The sequence below is a fragment of the Capricornis sumatraensis genome, chromosome 2 (assembly GCF_032405125.1).
Source record: "Capricornis sumatraensis isolate serow.1 chromosome 2, serow.2, whole genome shotgun sequence".
NCBI lineage: Eukaryota > Metazoa > Chordata > Mammalia > Artiodactyla > Bovidae > Capricornis > Capricornis sumatraensis.
In genome coordinates, this window is record NC_091070.1 from 35,507,542 (window position 1) to 35,528,218 (window position 20,677).

The 20,677-nt window shown below is 39.8% G+C and overlaps 1 protein-coding gene across 3 annotated transcripts in view; it reads left to right on the forward strand.

Annotated features, from left to right (window-relative positions):
- The window catches only part of GCH1 (GTP cyclohydrolase 1), a 57,575-nt gene that overhangs the window by 26,550 nt on the left and 10,348 nt on the right, over nucleotides 1-20,677 (forward strand). For 2 of the 3 annotated variants that reach the window (XM_068963666.1, XM_068963667.1), the window contains exons 2-3: nucleotides 8,378-8,487; nucleotides 17,734-17,789. In XM_068963666.1, the coding sequence (XP_068819767.1) occupies nucleotides 8,378-8,487; nucleotides 17,734-17,789 (166 nt within the window). Of the gene's footprint in view, nucleotides 1-965; nucleotides 975-8,377; nucleotides 8,488-17,733; nucleotides 17,790-20,677 lie in introns of all 3 variants that reach the window. The other variant, XM_068963668.1, reaches the window with a different exon arrangement.

The window sequence follows — 20,677 nt, forward strand, 5'->3', positions numbered from 1 at the left end:
AGTGGCAATAGTGGTTTTCTTTCCTCTTTTAATTCATTTTAATATTGCTCTTAGGACAAACTTTTCAGACAAGAGGTAGAAAGCAAACATTTCAATGCCACACTCAGACCAGAAGGCTTCTTTTAATTGCAGAGTGTGATTTAGTGTGTTTCTGAAGGAGTTTGTAGCATTACAAACCGTCTTTCCTATGAAATCCTACTCTCGTTGCTTGCCTTTTTTCAGGGGGAAAAAAAAATCCCACCAACATGTGTATGAGCTCAGTTTAAAGAATCTTTTTTCATTATTAATGAAATATCTCAAATATATAAGAAAAAGTATAAAGAACTTTTTAGCCAGCATTCATCTGATTTTAGCAGACCTTAATATTTTGCAATAATTGCTTTTAAAAATGCATGTAAAGCTCATCATTATCCTTTCTGATCTGGTTGCCCTTCCTTCACAAAGTTAACCACTGTTGTGAATTTGTTCTCTTACTCTCACGCCTATATTTATATTTTCATTTTATGTGTATGTCCACAAACAGGTAGTATTGTTTTTATTTCTTCTAAATGGTTATATTCTGGTTAATGGAATAATTAATCAATAGTCAATCTAAGTAAGAAATGGAAAATTTTATTTCAGTCAACCTGAGAATTATAACCCAAGAGACAGTGTCTCAGAGAACTTGAAAACTGTTCAGAAGAGGTAAGTGGGGTGGTCAGAACATATGTGATTTTGACAAAGGGGTTCAGGCAATCAGGCATACATCTTGGTAGAAGGTTACTGTTGCTCAAGAGGAGGAGATATCTTAGCTGATGGTTTTAATGATATTTTTAAAATTTATTTTTATTTGGCTGTGCTAGGTCTTAGTTGTGGCATATGAACTCTCAGTTGTAGCATATGGGATCTAGTTCCCTGACCAGAGATTGAACCCAGGCCCCCTGCATTGGAAGCGTGGAATTCTGGCCACTGGATGACCAGGGAAGTCTGTTTTAGTGCTTTTCTAAGTAAGATGTATAATTGTTCTTCTGATGCACACTTAAATACTGAATATATGTTATTACCAATAATACCGCAGTTAAGAATTCTTATGTTCCCTTGGCCACATGAGTTTCTTTAAAGTCTCTTCTATTTTAAGGAAGTAAATCACAGGGTAAAGACTGACATATTAATTAGATAAAATGGAAGATCTCTGTTTAGCTCTGGCTCTGCGCATGGCATGTAGGGTACTGTGTGGAAACTCCAAAGCCTTAAGCTGCAGTACTTACTTCCAAGTTTGGGAGAAGTAAGCACGCATAACAGTGGTGCAGGAAGTACAACACAGTAAGTCCTGTATGCTGGTTGAGACAGCTCTAATGGTAGAGGGTTCAGGCCAGTGATTCAGCTGTTTCTACACTAAATCAGCTGGGCTTATCTTTGTTGGCCCCTTGAGTTCATTTAATTCCAGCCGAGAGCACAGAGGTCTGATGCCTTATTAGGTCTCGTCATTTTCTGTCTTAATTTTGAAAGCAGTAGGCAGACCCTATTCTCTCTCTCCTGTTGCTTAAATCGGGCACATGTTCAGTGTTCCAGGTCTTCTGCCATCATTTTTAAATGCTGTCCTCCAGACAGTGCATTGGCTGTGCAATTATTACTTCCTCAGTTCAGTTCAGTTCCGTCGCTCAGTCATGTCCAACTCTTTGCGACCCCATGAATCGCAGCATGCCAGGCCTCCCTGTCCATCACCATCTCCTGGAGTTCACCCAGACTCACGTCCATCGAGTCTGTGATGCCATCCAGCCATCTCATCCTCAGTTGTCCCCTTCTCCTCCTGCCCCCAATCTCTCCCAGCATCAGAGTCTTTTCCAATGAGTCAACTCTTCTCATGAGGTGGCCAAAGTACTGGAGTTTCAGCTTTAGCATCATTCCCTCCAAAGAAATTCCAGGTTTGATCTCCCTCAGAATGGACTGGTTGGATCTCCTTGCAGTCCAAGGGACTCTCAAGAGCCTTCTCCAACACCACAGTTCAAAAGCATCAATTCTTCGGCGCTCAACCTTCTTCACAGTCCAACTCTCACATCCATACATGACCACAGGAAAAACCATAGCCTTGACTAGACGGACCTTAGTCGGCAAAGTAATGTCTCTGCTTTTGAATATGCTGTCTAGGTTGATCATAACTTTTCTTCCAAGGAGTAAGCGTCTTTTAATTTCATGGCTGCAGTCACCATCTGCAGTGAGTTTGGAGCCCCCCAAAATAAAGTCTGACACTGTTTCCACTGTTTGCCCATCTATTTCCCATGCAGTGATGGGACCAGATGCCATGATCTTCGTTTTCTGAATGTTGAGCTTTAAGCCAACTTTTGCACTCTCCTCTTTTACTTTCATCAAGAGGATTTTTAGCTCCTCTTCACTTTCTGCCATAAGGGTGGTGTCATCTGCATATCTGAGGTTATTGATATTTCTCCCAGCAATCTTGACTCCAGCTTGTGTTTCTTCCAGTCCAGCGTTTCTCATGATGTACTCTACACAGAAGTTAAATAAGCAGGGTGACATTATACAGCCTTGACGTACTCCTTTTCCTATTTGGAACGAGTCTGTTGTTCCATGTCCAGTTCTAATTATTGTTTCCTGCATACAGATTTCTCAAGAGGCAGGTCAGGTGGTCTGGTATTCCCATGTCTTTCAGAATTTTCCACAGTTTATTGTGATCTACACAGTCAAAGGCTTTGGCATAGCCAATAAAGCAGAAATAGATGTTTTTCTGGAACTCTCTTGCTTTTTCCATGATCCAGCTGATGTTGGCAATTTGATCTCTGGTTCCTCTGCCTTTTCTAAAACCAGCTTGAACATCAGGGAGTTCACGGTTCACGTATTGCTGAAGCCTGGCTTGGAGAATTGTGAGCATTACTTTACTAGCATGTGAGATGAGTGCAATTGTGCGGTAGTTTGAGCATTCTTTTGCATCGCCTTTCTTTGGAATTGGAATGAAAACTGCCCTTTTCCAGTCCTGTGGCCACTGCTGAGTTTTCCAAATTTGCTGGCATGTTGAGTGCAGCACTTTCACAGCATCGTCTTTCAGGATTTGAAATAGTTCAACTGGAATTCCATCACCTCCACTAGCTTTGTTCGTAGTGATGCTTCCTAAGGCCCACTTGACTTCACATTCCAGGATGTCTGGCTCTAGGTGAGGGATCACACCATCATGATTATCTGGGTCGTGAAGATCTTTTTTGTACAGTTCTTCTGTGTATTCTTGCCACCTCTTCTTAATGTCTTCTGCTTCTATTATGTCCATACCATTTCTGTCCTTTATCGAGCCCATCTTTGCATGAAATGTTCCCTTGGTATCTCTAATTTTCTTGAAGAGATCTCTAGTCTTTCCCATTCTGTTGTTTTCCTCTATTTCTCAGCATTGATTGCTGAAGAAGGCTTTCTTATCTCTTCTTGCTATTCTTTGGAACTCTGCATTTAGATGCCTTATATCTTTCCTTTTCTCCTTCCTCAGAGATCTCTAATTTTTGGTGCTGATCACAAAACATCCAGGATAGTGCTAATTACTATTACCATTCATGCAAAAGAAATTTCAGTAGATATAATTTTCCTTTTGTGTGGAATTTCCCCTAGGAGTTTCCTTCTACCCCTGCAAAAACAGGTCTGTGTTGCTTAAGATATATGTTGTGTGACTAGGAGCATTTGAAGGTATAAAGATTCTGTAGCAGCACAGAACACGGAATACTTCAAAACAGCTGCTTTGAGTGTGGTTCACGACCCAGATAATCATGATGGTGTGATCACTCACCTAGAGCCAGACATCCTGGAATGTGAAGTCAAGTGGGCCTTAGGAAGCATCACTATGAACAAAGCTAGTGGAGGTGATGGAATTTCAGTTGAGCTATTTCAAATCCTGAAAGACGATGCTGTGAAAGTGCTGCACTCAACATGCCAGCAAATTTGGAAAACTCAAACTTGTTAAAAATGTAAATTCTCAGGCTCACCCAGACCTGCTAAATCAGAAGCTCTGGGAGCAGGGTTCATTGATTTTGTGTTTTAACAAACTCATTGGAGGAGAACTCCTGGTTCAGAGGATGCGCTTTCAGGAAGGGACTAAACACTTGAGGGATGGCTGTGCAGCAGGGTTATTCATTGTCATTGCTTACTCATTAACGACATGAGAAAGGTATATTTTTATACATTTTGTGTGTGGTGGTGTTATAGATGGCCTTTAACTTTGGGAGGCAGCTTGGTTTCTTTTGTTGGTTATGACCAACAGTAGGAAATAGAATGCTATAAATCCTTGTTTCCAGGGTTACCTCCTTGCTGCTGATAACAGGCAGGAAATTAAAACAATCTGTGATAGTGTTTTGTTCTTATTAGCTACAGATGGTAGCTTTCAGATATGTTGCAGCAAAACATAAATACATATAGCGGGGAGACTTCATTACTGAAGAAAAATGACTCGGCTGGGTCAAATTTATAGTCTGGGTCCATTTTAATGAAATGGGATATAGGGAACGTATCAGTGTTCCATTAGCACACAAAGCATGACAACATAGGAGGTCGCTGGTTTTCTTTTTGGTTTAGTTCTGAGTGTGTAAAACAGTTGCATGAGTTGTTCAAAATTACAGAACAGATTTTATTCAAAGATATCTCACTTCCATGGTATCCTTTTCCCCTTGTTCTCTTGGTCCTGTATGGGTAATCATTTTGTTTGCTTTTTGGCTTATTTTTCTAGCATTTCTCTTTGAAGATAAGTGTTTATGTGTTTATGTTCATAACTCCTCCTTTCGACTTTTACACAAAAGTTGCATAATATACCACAATTTTTTTCAAAGAAAGCTCTATTAATTTGCAACAGGTATTCAATAAAATTTACCAACTTTATCTGTACAGTTTGAATTTTGACAAACTCATACAGTTGCATAGCCACCAATACAACCAAGGTTTAGATGGTTTCCATAAATCAAACAAAAAATGTGTTCATATTCTTTTGCAGCCAATCCTCTCTCCCACCTCTATGGTCTCTGATAAACTGCCTGCCTCCTTTCTATCACTACATTTACTTTTTCTAGAATCTCACAGAGTTTTTTCGTGTGTATGAATGCGACTTCTTTCAGTTAGTATAAATTTTAGGATGTTCAACCACAGTGCACAAATCATTATTTTATCCCATTTCATTGCTGAATAGTGCTCCACTGTTCATACATTACAGTTGATAGACACTGTTTTGTTGTTTCTTTTAAACTTTTTATTTTGAAATACTTTTGAACTTACAGAATAATGAGAAGATAGTACAGAGAGATTCATACACCCCTCCTCCAGTTTCCTCTAATGGTAACACCTCATATGGCCATGGTGCAACACGGTTGTAGTTCACAACACTGTGAACTAAACCACAGGCTTTATTTCAATTTTAGTTTTTCTGTTGCTTTTAGCTGTTATGTGTCTTTAGTCTCTTTTAATGTGGACAGTTCCTTGATCTTTCCATATCTTTTTTATTTTTCATTTACTTATTTGGCTGCACTGCATGGTTTGTACAATCACAGTTCTGCGACCAGGCCCCTGTGGGAGTGCAGAGTCCTACTCAGAGGACTGCCAGGGAATTCCCTCTGTGTCTTTCTTTAAAAGAGTACTTGTCTGGGTATTTTGTTGGCAACCTACTCCAGTATTCTTGCTTGGAAAATTCCGTGGAAAGAGGAGCCTGGCAGGATATAGTCCATGGGGTCACAAAGAGTCTGACACGACTGGGCACAGGACGCACATTAGGTATTTTGTAGAATGTCCTTCGATTTGTCTGGTGATTAGACTGCAGTTTCAGATTTTTGGGAAGAATACTACAGAGGTGATGTGCCCTGCTCATGGTCTTACGTTAGGTGCTACATAATATCAATATGTCTTATTACTTGCAGTTTATTGTGTTAGTTGCTCAACTGTGTCTGACTCTTTGAGACCCCATGCACTGTAGCCCACCAGTCTTCTCTGTTCATGGGATTCTCCAGCAAGAATGCTGGAGTGGGTAGCCATTCCCTTTCTTCTCCAGGGGATCTTCCCAACCCAGGGATTGAACCCCGTTCTCCTGCATTGCAGGCAGATTCTTTACTGTCTGAGCCACTGAGGAAACCCCCTATTACTGGATTAAAGGAGTGTCTGCCATGTTTCTCCATAATAAAGTTACTGCTTTTCTTTTTCTGTAGTCTGTTCCTTAGAAGCAAATTGTTGCTTTTTAAATTGTGATGTACATCAATGTGGGCTTTCCAGGTGGCACTAGTGGCAAAGAACCCACCTGCTAATGCAGGAGACATAAGAGATACAGATTCGATCCCTGGATTGGGAAAATCCCCTGGAGGAGGCCATGGCAACCCACTCCAGTATTCTTGCCTGGAGAATCCCATGGACAGAGGAACCTGGCAGGCTACAGTTCACAGGGTCGAAAAGAGTCAGACACGACTGAAGCAACTTGGCACACACACATGCACGTACATCAGTGTGCATGGGAACATAGTTTGGCAACTCTCTTAACCATAATTATAGTAATAATATTATCTACCACTGACCCCACCTGCATATTTCTAAACACAAGTGGATTATCTTATTTAATTCTCAGGATACCTGTATGATGTGGAAGCTTTTTTCATGACCATTTTACAGCTGAGAAGATTGAGGCATAGAGTGCCTTGCTCAAGATTCAGCAGTTAGTGATGGAGCCAGACGCTAACATAAGCGTAACTCAAGGGCCAGCATTTAACACATGCCATATGGTTGTTGTCAGAACTTAGAAGGGTATGCTCTCATTCTTTACCAGAGAAGACAAATGAACACTTCCTATACTCGACAATTCTCTTCTGTTCTTTAAGAAAAAATTTTTTGTTTTTACTTTCAGGAAGATTCCTTGTGTGACTCAAGATTTTAGTCAGCTATGAGTGACAGTACTGTTACGTTGAAATCATGGAGAACTCCAGGATCCTTTGGGGAGCACTGAAAATCTATTTTTGAACTTCTTTCAAAAACACAGCTGAAGGTTAGGGCCTCATATTCAGAATAGAAAACTGCTTTTGGAGAAGGAGTATTTACTTAAAAGAGTGGCCCTGAGCCTTCTCCTCTCTGGATTTTATCAACCTCTCTCAACAAGGGTGTTGTGTTTATCTGTGTGTCTAAACCCCACATGTTTGCTTCTGTTTACCACACTGATGACTGCTCTGCAACACAGTCAGGTGTGTCTATGAATAGCCTAGCACAGGCGATGACAACTGTGTTTAATGATGACTCAGTATCAGTGATGACTCTCTTCTAGTAGCGACGGAGCCACGGAAGGTCGGGCTGTGTGGGTGGACATTTGCACATCTTCTCTGTGACTCACTCAGCAGCCTGCCTTTCTTAGGGGAAATAGCAGTAGATGGCTACAAGCTCTATTCATCTCCTCCCTTCTGTCTCACGCTGTGTGGATTGGGTATCCCCAAATCTCTGAAATCACACAGCTACATGACTTGAATATATCCAGTCTGCTGCTCTGTTCAGATATGAGTGTAGTTTTTAACAATAAAGTTCTTGTTTCTGAATGTCTATTATAAGCGTGGCCATATGTGACCATGTCCACAGGTTAAACCAGACACTGTTCATCACCCAGAGCCAACCTGAATAGGCACACACATAAAAACTATAGTGTTAATTTCCTTAGGAAGAGAGGAAGGCAACTGTTTAGAATGAGTCTGATGCTTGCATACAATAGCTAGAAAATATACCATCTGAGCCACCAGGGAAGTCTAGAAAATATTATAAGAGTAGAAAATTATTTGGGATAGTAATAACAGAGCTCAAGTTTATGGGTATCTGGATATAGCTTCAGAAGTCAGAAAGCTAATGTCATATTATACAGAAGTATATGTTGGATCAGATTTTATTTAGTCAAAATAAAGGGCAAAGGTTTTCAGAGCCTGCTGCAGCTACCTGGAAAAAAGATGGTATTTAATCTCATTATTTTAACTTTTTATCTCATTATTTTAACTTTTTCTCATATAGAGTTTTCTACATGTTCATTATAGACAAAGTGTTAGGTACAAGATGTCAGGTAGAAAGTGAAAGTAGCCTATTTCTGTTGCCAGAAACACCCATTCTTCTGTTTTGCATAGTTTATCTCCTTTCCTCCCTGTTTTTCTCTCCCTCTCCTATGCTGCAAATACACTGGTAATCCTGCATTTTTAATGTAGTACCATCTCCTAAGGATTTTCTATGATTTAAGGAAAAAGACTTTGCTAATTTGGTGGGAGAAAAATAGCTAGTTTTAATTTGCATGCTGTTCATGTTTTAATTAGGATTAACATTCTTGATTGTCAATTTATATGTACCTATGCAGTGCTAACTTTTCTACTCGTTATTTTACTGTAAAACTGGAAACATTGCTAAAGCAAGCCTCTGATTTCAGATGTCCTAAATGATGCTATATTTGATGAAGACCATGATGAGATGGTGATTGTGAAGGACATAGACATGTTCTCCATGTGTGAACATCACCTAGTTCCTTTTGTTGGAAAGGTAAGTTTTTCTGTGTTGTTTCATAACAATGTTTAAAAGCACAACGACAGTTTTAAAGTTAGGATAATTATATTTTAAATTGTCACCTGGTAATTCCTAATATTCCAGATACACATGAACATCTGTTCTTTATCAGCCCAACTAATTTAATGGCTGGAAATGAACTAAATAGAAACAAGAAGCAGAAGCCCCTCAGGGCAAGCATTTCACAGCAAATACCATGTTAATAGGTTAAAATAATGAGATTAAAGACCATCTTTTTTTCTAGGTACCTGCAGCAGTCTCTGAAAAACCTTTGCCCTTGATTTTAACTAAATAATATTCGATCCAAGCTATACTTTCGTATAATATGACGTGAACAGTAATGATTGCAGAATTTCTTGTGGCAAAGGTTATGGTATTAGTGGATTTGTTTCCAACCCTTTTAAAATATTTTAGGAAAAATGAATCTATGACCTAGATAATGTTAATGTTGTAGTTAAACATCCCTCTGAGAACATGTGGGTTACCAAGAGTTGCCCTGTTCCTTCCTCCCATATCATAATTTTTTTTTTTACTTTTTAAATTTTGGAATGGAAAACTTATAGGAAATAGTGGTTATGAATATATCCATCACCTAAATTTAATGTGTTAACATTTGCCTCACATTTTTTGTTATTTTTTTCATTTTTGTAGAAGTGAAACATAGAAAAATGTACAACTCATTAGAGTAATTCGCTACTACCTCACAGATCAAGAACCAGAACACTATCAATGTCTTGAAAGCTCACCTTGTGCCCCTTGTTAATCCCCAGCGCATCTTGTCAGCACAGTGTAGGGATTTCTAACATTATAGATTGATTGGTTTTGCTTGTTTTTCAACTACTGTATATAAATAGGTGGAGTCTGCAGTATGAACTCTTTCTCGTGTTTGGCTTCTTTTGTTCTACATTGCTAGAGTCATTGATGTTATTGCCTGTCATTGTAGTTTGTTTATTTTCATTGCTATATATAATTCCTTTGTACAAACATACTACAATTTATTGTTCTGTTTTTGGTGGATATTTCTGTTTTTCCTCTCTCTCTGTGTTTGACTTTTTCGGTTGGTGGTGGTGGTGGTGACTTTTTTTTTTTTTTTTGGCTGTTACAAACAATACTGCTACCAGCATTCTTTTGATGTACAGATGGATCATATTTCTTTTAAAATTATTTATTTATTTTTTAATTTAAAAAAAACATTTTATTTATTTATTGGCCACATCATGTGGCTTTCAGGATCTCAGTTCTCCAACAAGGGATTGAACCCGGGCGATGGCAGTGAAAACCCAGAATCCTAACCACTAGGCAACAAGGGAACCCCCTAATCTATTTTTTTACTTTAAGTATAGTTGATATACAATATTATATTAGTTTCAGGTGTACAGTAAAGTTGTCCAGCTATATATATATATTTTCAGACTTCTCCATTATAGGTTACTAAAAGATACTGAATATATTTCCCTGTGCTATACAGTAAATACTCATTCCCTATCTATTTTATGTATAGTAGTTTGTATCCTAATTTATCCCTCTCCTCTTGCCTTTCCCTTTAGTAATCATATGTCTGTCTTCTGTGTCTATTAGTTTGTTTCTGTTTTGTATATTATTTTAAAGATGCCACATATAAGTGATATCATATGATATTTGCCTTTCCCTTCCTGACTTATTTCACCTAGTGTTCTCTAACTCAATCCGTGTTGCTGCAAATGGCAATACTTCATTGTTTTTTATAATCCGTGTTGCTGCAAATGGCAATACTTCATTGTTTTTTATGGCTGAGTAATAGCCCACTGTATACATATAACTGGGCTTCCCTGGTGGCTCAGACAGTAAAGAATCTGCCTGCAGTGTGGGAGACGTGAGTTCGATCGCTGGGTTGGGAAGATCCCCTGCAGAAGAAAATGGCAATCCAGTCCAATATTCTTGCCTGCAGAATCCCGCAGGCAGAGAAGCCTGGCAGGCTACAGTCCATGAAGTCGCAGATTCAGACACAAGTGAGCGACTAACATGCACACACACACATACCTATAACACATCGTCATAAACCAGTTGTATCTTGATGGGCACTTGAGTTGTTTCTATGTCTTGGCTATCGTATTAATAAATAGTGCTGCTGTGAACATTGTGATGTTCATATGAATAATGCTACTGTGAACATTCTTTTTGAAGTAGAATTTGTATCTTTTCTGGATACATGCCTGGGAGTGGGGCTGCTGGTTCATATGGTAATTCTAGTTTTTTTAAAAGGAACCTCCATTCTGTTTTTCCATAGTGGCTACACCAGTTTGCATTCTCACCAACAGTGTAAGAGGGTTCCCTTTTCCCCACACCCTGTCCAGCATTTATTATTTGTAGACTTCTTGATGATGGTCATTCTGATTTATGTGAAGTGATAGTTTGTTGTGGTTTTGATGTGCATGTCTCTAATAATTACCTTTTTTTTCATGTGCCTGTTGGCCATCTGTATGTCTTCGTTGGAGAAATGTCTGTTTAGGTCTTCTGCCCATTTTTTGATTGGATTTTTTTTTTCAATATTGTGTTGTATAACCTGTTTGTATATTTTGCATATTAACCCCTTGTTGATCCCATCATTTGCAAATATTTTCAATCATTACATAGATTGTCTTTTTGTTTTATCAGTGATTTTCTTTGCTGTGTACAAGCTTGTAAGTTTGATCAGGTCGCATTTGTTTATTTTTGCTTTTATTTCTTTTGGGAGACTGATTGAAGAAAATATTGCTATGACCTCTGTCAGAAAATGTTTTGTCTATGTTCTCTTCTAGTAGTTTTATGGCGTGTCATGTCTTATATTTAGGTCTTTAAACCATTTTGAGTTTATTTTTATTTATAATTCGAGGGAATGTTCTGATTTCATTAATGTCCATGTAGCTGTCCTACTTTGCCAACACCATTTGTTGACAAGACTGTCTTTTCTGCATTGTATATTCTTGTTCCCTCTGTCATAGATTGACAGGAAGTAAGTACATTGGTTTATTTGGGGGCTTTCTGTCCTGGTTCACTGATATCTGTGCACTGGAGCTTTGTAGTATTGTCTGAAGTCTGAGAGAATTATGCCTCCAGCTTTTCTCTTTTCCCTCAGGATTGTTTTGACAATTCTGGGTCTTTTGTGGTTTCATATAAATTTTAGTGTTACTTGTTTCAGTTCTGTGAAAAATGTAATAGGTATTTTGATGTTTACAAAGAGTTTACAAATTTGGAAAACTCAGCAGTGGCCACAGGACAGGAAAAGATCAGTTTTCATTCCAATCCCAAAGAAAGGCAATGCCAAAGAATGCTCAAACTACCCCACCATTGCACTCATCTCACGCGCTAGCAAAGGAAAGCTGAAAATCCTCCAAGCCAGGCTTTAACAGTACGTGAACCGTGAACTTCCAGATGTTCAGGCTGGATTTAGAAAAAGCAGAGGAACCAGAGATCAAACTGCCAACATCTGTTGGATCATCGAAAAAGCAAGAGAGTTCCAGAAAAACATCTACTTTTGCTTTATTGACTATACCGAGGCCTTTGACTGTGTGGACCACAACAAACTCTGGGAAATTCTGAAAGAGATGGGAATACCAAACCACTTAACCTGCCTCTTGAGAAATCTGTATGTAGGTCAGGAAGCAACAGTTAGAACTGGACATGGAACAACAGACTGGTTCCAAAAAGGAAAAGGAGTACGTCAAGGTTGTATATTGTCACCCTGCCTATTTAACTTCTATGCAGAGGACATCATGAGAAACGCTGGACTGGAAGAAACACAAGCTGGAATCAAGATTGCCGGGAGAAATATCAATAACCTCAGATATGCAGATAACAACACCCTTATGGAAGAAAGCGAAGAACTAAAAAGCCTCTTGATGAAAGTGAAAGTGGAGAGTGAAAAAGTTGGCTTAAAGCTCAGCATTCAGAAAACTAAGATCATGGCATCTGGTTCCATCACTTCATGGTGAATAGATGGGGAAACAGCGGCAGACTTAATTTTTCTGGGCTCCAAAATTACTGTGGCTGGTGACTGCAACCATGAAATTAAAAGACGCTTGCTCCTTGGAAGAAAAGCTTTGACCAACCTAGACAGCGTATTAAAAAGCAGAGACATTACTTTGCCAACAAAGGTACTGTTTAGTTAAAGATATGGTTTTTCCAGTAGTCATGTATGGTTCTGAGAGTTGGACTATAAAGAAAGCTGAGCGCTGAAGAATTGATGCTTTTGAACTGTGGTGTTGGAGAAGACTCTTGAGAGTCCCTTGGACTGCAAGGAGATCCAACCAGTCCATCCTAAAGGAGATCAGTCCTGGGTGTTCATCAGAAGGACTGATATTGAAGCTGAAACTCCAATACTTTGGCCACCTGATGTGAAGAGCTGACTCATTTGAAAAGATCCTGATGCTGGGAAAGATTGAAGACGGGAGGAGAAGGGGATGACAGGATGAAATGGTTGGATGGCATCACCAACTCAATGGACATGAGTTTGAGTAAACTCCTGGAATTGGTGGTAGACAGGGAGGCCTGGAATGCTGCAGTCCATGGGATTGCAAAGAGTCAGACACAGCTGAGCGACTGAAATGAAATGAACTGAACTGGGGATTGCATAAAATTTGTAGATATGTATTTGGAGTCATATGGCCATTTTCACAATGAAAATCCTTCTAATCCAAGAGGATGGTATATATTTCCATTTCTTTGAATCATCTATACTAGCAGCACTCTTCCCGCTCACCCTTACCTCCCTCAGCAAGCATTTTGGACTGGGAGGTGTGGAGGCCAGGTGGAGCCAGTGCCAGTCACTCTTCACTGACTGCTAGTAAGCTAGCATGTATACATTCCTTGCAACCAGAGTCCAGGCTGCTCCAGCCTCTCTGTTTATTCGAGCAGACCTCCCAGTAGGCCAGGGGGCTCCGCAGGGGGAGGGTCTGCACCTGTGGACCTTCTTTGCTAGGGGCACTGGCCCTGATACCTTTTTTTTTTTTTTCATAATCAGATCTCTACCTGGTTACATGGAGATCTTTCTTATAGCTGTGGTTATATAAGAAATCTTCTGTCAGTTTCTAGTTGTTTTTCTGTGTGAATTGTTCCACGTGTAGATGGATTTTTGATGTGACTTTGGGGAGTGGGGGAGGCTGAGCTTCATATCCTCCTTCTCTGCCATCTTGATCCACCTCTCACATGCATTTCTTTAGCAGTATACCTAGGAGTGGAACTGTGGATACAGGGTATACCTATGTTCAACTTATTAAATATTGACTTTTAGTTTTTCCAAATTGGTCGTAACAATTCGGTACAGTTTACATTTCATTTATTCTTATGAGTCCTCGTCAACATTTGGCACTTTTAGTGTTTCTAAGTTTAGTATTCTGATGTGTATGTAGTGGCATCTCTTTCTAACCTTTTATTGTAGAAAATTTCAAACATATCTAAGAATAGGTAGATTCAGTTCAGTCGCTCAGTAGTGTCCGACTGTTTGTGACCCCATGAATCACAGCACACCAGGCCTCCCTGTCCATCACCAACTCCCAGAGTTCACCCACATTCATGTCCATCGAGTCAGTGATGCCATCCAGCCATCTCATCCTCTGTCGTCCCCTTCTCCTCCTGCCCCCAAAATCAGAGTCTTTTTCAATGAGTCAACTCTTCACATGAGGTGGCCAAAGTACTGGAGTTTCAGCTTTAGCATCATTCCTTCCAAAGAAATCCCAGGGCTGATCTCCTTCAGAATGGACTGGTTGGATCTGCTTGCAGTCCAAGGGACTCAAGAGTCTTCTCCAACACCACAGTTCAAAAGCATCAATTCTTCAGCGCTCAGCCTTCTTCACAGTCCAACTCTCACATCCATACATGACCACAGGAAAAACCATAGCCTTGACTAGACGGACCTTAGTTGGCAAAGTAATGTCTCTGCTTTTGAATATGCTGTCTAGGTTGGTCATAACTTTTCTTCCAAGGAGTAAGCATCTTTTAATTTCATGGCTGCAGTCACCATCTGCAGTGATTTTGGAGCCCCCCAAAATAAAGTCTGACACTGTTTCCACTGTTTGCCCATCTATTTCCCATGGAGTGATGGGACCGGATGCCATGATCTTCGTTTTCTGAATGTTGAGCTTTAAGCCAGCTTTTACACTCTCCTCTTTCACTTTCATCAAGAGGCTTTTTAGTTCCTTTTCACTTTCTGCCATAAGGGTGGTGTCATCTGCATATCTGAGGTTATTGATATTTCTCCCAGCTATCTTGATTCCAGCTTGTGTTTCTTCCAGTCCAGCATTTCTCATGATGTACTCTGCATAGAAGTTAAATAAGGAGGGTGACAATATACAGCCTTGACGTACTCCTTTTCCTATTTGGAACCAGTCTGTTGTTCCATGTCCAGTTTTAACTGTTGCTTCCTGACCTGCATACAGATTTCTCAAGAGGCAGGTCAGATGGTCTGGTATTCCCATCTCTTTCGGAATTTTCCACAGTTTATTGTGATCCACACAGTCAAAGGCTTTGGCATAGTCAATAAAGCAGAAAGAGATGTTTTTCTGAAACTCTCTTGCTTTTTCCATGATCCAGCGGATGTTGGCCATTTGATCTCTGGTTCCTCTGCCTTTTCTAAAGCCAGCCTGAACATCAGGAAGTTCACGGTTCACGTATTGCTGAAGTCTGGCTTGGAGAATTTTGAGCATTACTTTACTAGCATGTGAGATGAGTGCAGTTGGGCGGTAGTTTGAGCATTCTTTTGCATCGCCTTTCTTTGGGATTGGAATGAAAACTGACCTTTTCCAGTCCTGTGGCCACTGCTGAGTTTTCCAAATTTGCTGGCATATTGAGTGCATATATAATATTCCATGTTCCCATCAACCACTTTCAACAGTTATCAGTAAAGGGACAGTCTTGTTCCATTAATATATATGTCCCCACTGGACTGTTCTGAAACAAATCCTAAATGACATTTTTTTTTTTCTGTAATTTCTTCCAGCATATTTCCCTAAAAGATAAGGATTTTTTTTTTTTGAGAAATATAACTCTGATTGGATTATCAACCTTAAAAGTTCACAGTAAGTCCTTTAATATATTAAAGTATCTTAGCCAACAGGACTCTTCACTACTAAGTATTAATACACATCTCTAAAATACTCTTACTTAGCCACAGTAGCACTACCGTAGACAAAAGTGTGTGTATTCTAGTTACTTAGTCATGTCCAACTCTGCGACCCCATGGACTGTAGCCTGCCAGGCTCCTCTGTCCATGGGATTCTCCAGGCAAGAATACTGGAGCGGGTTGCCATTTCCTCCTCCAGGGGATTTTCCCAGCCCGGAGATGAAACCAGCATCTCTTGCATCTCCTGCAGTGGCAGGTGGGTTTTTTTTACCACTGTGCCACCTGGGAAGCCCAGACAAAAGTAACAGTAATTCCTAAATAGCATCTGATAACTAATCCATATTATATTTTCTCAGGGGTTTCAACTGTCTTGTGGTTGGTTTGTTTAAACCAGAATCCAAATAAGGCTTATACATTTGGTTGTTACATATCTTAAGTCTCTTATTTTAAAATAGTCTCCCCTGACAGCCACCCACCTGCCTACCCTAATGACATTCTGTTACTCAACTAACTAAGCCAGTTGTTCTATAGAGCCTCTCAGTTGCTGGATTTGCTCTCCATCCAGTCTTTGGATTTTTCTATATACTAGATTCGATCTAAAACTTCTTAAGTTTAAGGTTAAAAACATATTTGAATAGAGTAGTTCATTGGGGTGCTGAGAACTCTGTCTTCCATCATATCAGGAGGCATATATGGTCTGGTAGTTCCACAATTAATGATGCTAGGCTGTGACAGCAGGGTTCAGAATTTTAAAAAATGAGGGAACGTGTGAGCTCATCACTACCTTTTAAGTGAGAAAGTTAGGCCTAGGAAGCTGTGACTTGTCTGGGAAGACATAGGGAATTAGTGACTCGGCTGCGGCCAAACCCAGGGGCTTGACCCTGCTCTCCGTCTTTCTCCACTCTATGCTTTTGCCTTCTGCTATGATCACCTCTGTGTCTGTGTTCTTATTAGCTCTGTTTTTGAACATATTATTCAGTGATGATTGTCTAAAGTGGTCATGTAGATGATGGGATCTTAAGGAAGACTAAAAATTGTGCAAACAAATTATAGCTCTGCATATAAGTATGTAAATCTCGATGATACTTCTGTATCTTGATTCTATGGGGAAGTTTCCACTCTAATTTTTCTTTGAAATACCCAGTGTCCAGGTGCTACATAATTTTTTCTTTCTGCTGACCAGGAAGGCAATGAGTTGGTATTCTCAGACTCCCAAAGCATAGCACCTATACTAGGACTAATGATTAATTAGTCAGTAAAATGACTAATTACTGATTATTCAAGTGTACAGTAAATATTACGTGAACAAATGCAACTAAGGCTGGCAAATTGTCATGCAAATGAATCAGTCATTTAATATTAGGTAAATTGATTGCCTGTAAATGATCATTTATTAATCTTTTTGGAGAACTTAATGTCCTCTCATACTTAACATTTGACTGAAAGACAGGTAACATTTTCATACTAGATATTAACCAGTGCTCTTTTTTTTTTTAACCAGTGCTCTTTAAGATTATAGAAATGGCTTTGCTTTATAGTAGGTCCCACAAGAATTTAGGACTGAGGATTCTGGTTCATTCTGAGTCCCAACTGTTAACTGTGTCCTTTTTTCCCTGTCAGGAGGATGGTGTTCTCCAGCAGCTTAGAAATGGGGTTTCTAAGGGCATGACAAAGGGCATGGGTACCCTCTTTCTGTGCAACAGAGATCTGCAACAGGGTGGGCTTCAAGGCCACCATGATGTGTGGAATGGCAATATTTATAGTTACAGTTTCAGCCATTTAAAGGAGGCTTTCTTAACTACATTTTAATGTTGCTGTGGGATAATTTGCACTTCCCTGAGAAAGTCTCTCTCAACAGAGGAAGGCTTTTAAGAATTGTATCCAGAGTTTAACTTCACCAGGAAATACCACGACCATACTTCAAGCTTGTCATTTTATTAATAATCATTCTTATTTCCCTTTTATTTCATTTATGTAATTTTTAATTACTTATGCAAGTGCTTCATTTTCTGTCTCAAAGTACCTAGATGCTTTAGAAATATGTTTGCATTACACTGAACTACATAGTAAGTTACTGTATTGTTTCCTTTTATCACAGAGAAGTACTGTGTTTCACTTAGTTCATGATTTCTGTCTCTTCTCTGAAGGTCCATATCGGTTATCTTCCTAACAAGCAAGTTCTTGGCCTCAGCAAACTTGCTCGGTAAGTATGACTGTAGTGAATAAGAGGACAGGTTTATAGGACCTGTTCCTACATGGTGAGAATCTTATCAAGCTTTGTCTCTTGATCAATGTGGATCTCACTTGGGAGGCACATTCCAACTTACATTATGGTCGCAGAGACATATATATAGACATATATATAGTCTGTCTAAGACAGACTTAGAGAGCCTGAAACACAGATGCCCTTTTCTTTTCACTCCCCTGTTGGCCTGCCTTCCTTTTCCACCTCCCACCTGCTCAGCCTTGAAGCCTTACCTCAAGCTTTTCTCGGCAGAGCCTTCCTGACTGGAGAGGCCCTGAGGGTAAGTTCAGCTCAGCTCCCATTCTTTAAGGGTGGTTTAGCTAAGAGGGGTGAGAGAGAAAACCTGGGCAGAGGTCTAACTGCACTGCACTTTTGACTTTTAAACGAACCACCTTGGGCCTCAGCCCTGCTTTCCACTGTGCCTGGGTACCTCCATGCCTCTCTCTGGGTCCTGCAGGGCCAGTTGGTTCACTTCTGGTTCCTTTAACTCTTCAGATCCAAGACTGTGCCTTCCTTGACTTTTTCATTTTCTTTTTTCCCCCTCAGCTCCATTCTGAGATAATACTTACTCTCCTCTGTTTCTGTTTGTGCTACAATATTTTTTTTCTCTCTTTATCCCATGGGTTCAGGCCTTTACTACCATTCTTAAGTTTTAGGAAAGAAGTGGTGATATACCAGCATGGTCGCCTGTGCTTAGCTAGAAGGGTTAGTGTTTATATATCTCTGATAGGAACAGTGAAATACTGGGGGCCAGACCTAAATACCCTTTTGTGTGGTTTCCTTGTATTCCTGGGTGATGAGCAAATACTGGAAGGTGTGTGTATTGAAGGAGAGTTAAAATGAAGAAGTAGGTAATGAAATGCAGTAATTGACCTCCTCCTTCTAAAAGTAAACCAAGCTAAGTTTGGATAACTTGACTGAGGTGAAAGTGACCATATCAACATTGAAATAAACATACCTTTGTGACCAATCGACTATCCTGTGGCTCTGATGTGTTCCTGCTTCTTCTCTACTTAGACGATCATGAAACGGTGGCCCAAATCCTTTCCAGTTCTGTGTTGGACTCTGTAAACACCATTCCAGCAGTCTGACACCTGCTCTCCACAGCTGTTCTTTTTACTTTGTTTTGACTTCCATGTTCTTACTTATTTCTTCTAGGGATTAAGGAGAAAGTAGGTAGAAGAGAGAAATTTAATTTCCCTAGTTTCTGACCTCATCCCTCAATCTCACAACCAGAAAGGGCTCCTTGGTACCATGAAAGGATGCTCTTAAATCATAACTATTTCTTTACTGCAGTCAGGCTCTTAATACAAATATGCAAGCATGTTGATGTCTTTCAGTGATCCGTATCCAATGGCAGTGCCAAGGAGTGGCTGAAAAATAGCACTGGTGGTGGTGGTAGGGTAATTTCTGTTAGCAACCTCCTCCCCAGTAACTTACTCCCAAATGATAAAGTTATATCAACTAAATATATGTCTTTATTATAATTGGTTATGCTTACTGTTTTATAATACATAGTCTAAGTATGTTCAGCGGGCTTGCTGTGCAAACATAGTGTAGGCCCAGTTCCCTGGTACCCACTTTTCCAGCAAGATTGCCAATCTTACATTTCATATAGAAATCCTGGCCCTGCTCCCACCTGTATTAGACTCTCTGTGTGTGAAAGGTGTAAAATAGATAGTTTTTATACTATAAAAAGCCTGGCAGACCACACTAGGCTGTGGTCTTAATGTAAGCAGCCTCCTCTAGAAGATCTCACCATGTGTAGACCATGGGCAACACCTTATGAAAATGAGTGTGAGAGTGATCTAGTGAGGTCCTGGAAAGAGTGGTGACTTGAGGGTAGAAGAGAATAGCCTTTGGTTATTTCCTTTCCTAATGGGAGGAAAAGCTCTCCAATAATTAGGCTTTTATGAACAATACAAAGGAGTTAATTATTAGCATGGGGATTTGTTCTTACACGAATTGGATTAAAACGTAAGACACCAAAAAAGGAACCAAAGAACTGCGAACTGAGTATATATTAGTTTCAGATATTTTGTAAAGATTTTAAATAAAGGATCTATTAAATAAAACAGAAGGCTAAGATATTATCCAACTGCTTATTCCTTATAAGAAGTTGGGAATATTTAGGGCATGAAAAGGAATAAAGCTGGATGTCTTAGAAAATTTCACCGCTCATTTTAATCTTGTATGTGAAGTTTGTTATATGCTTGCCTTCAAATGAATGACCTTTCATTTCCAGGGAAGTCAAATATCAAACAGTAAAGCTTTAAGTAACAAGAAAATGCCAGAAGTAAGTTGATCTGGTTTAACCCTGGTAGAATTCTAGAGTAAATTTAGTTTGAATAGAAATTCCTTCTGTTGCTGAAAATACGTTGAACATGGTTTCGTTTTCTTGCTTTAGAATAATTGAGTGAACACAATTAGATCTTGAATATAGAATTGTAGTGCCTCACATGGCTATGGTTCAGCTGCTGGGCAACTACTGTGAAAGGACACTTTGCCAGTTACCGTGGTTGCTAGAAAGAAGTTGGACACGGCCACTACCCTCTAGGAGAGCCAGCAGGTGCCACAGGCTTGCCAGGTTAGCCCTGGGTGCAGAGGACCCACGATGGCTGTGGCCTGGCAGGCTGGAGGAGTCCTGGGGTGGAGGGCTGAGCAGAGTTCTGAACAGAAGAGAAGTGCCTCTAGGTATAGTTAATGAATAACCAAAGGCAAATCAGAGGGTAGGAGCAAGGCATATTCCACTGGATGGGCAGCAGGTCGATTGATCCAAGAGGTTCAGACTGGGAGATAGTTAACAACCTTAGATTAGATTACAAAGGGAATGTTTTTATTTTCTC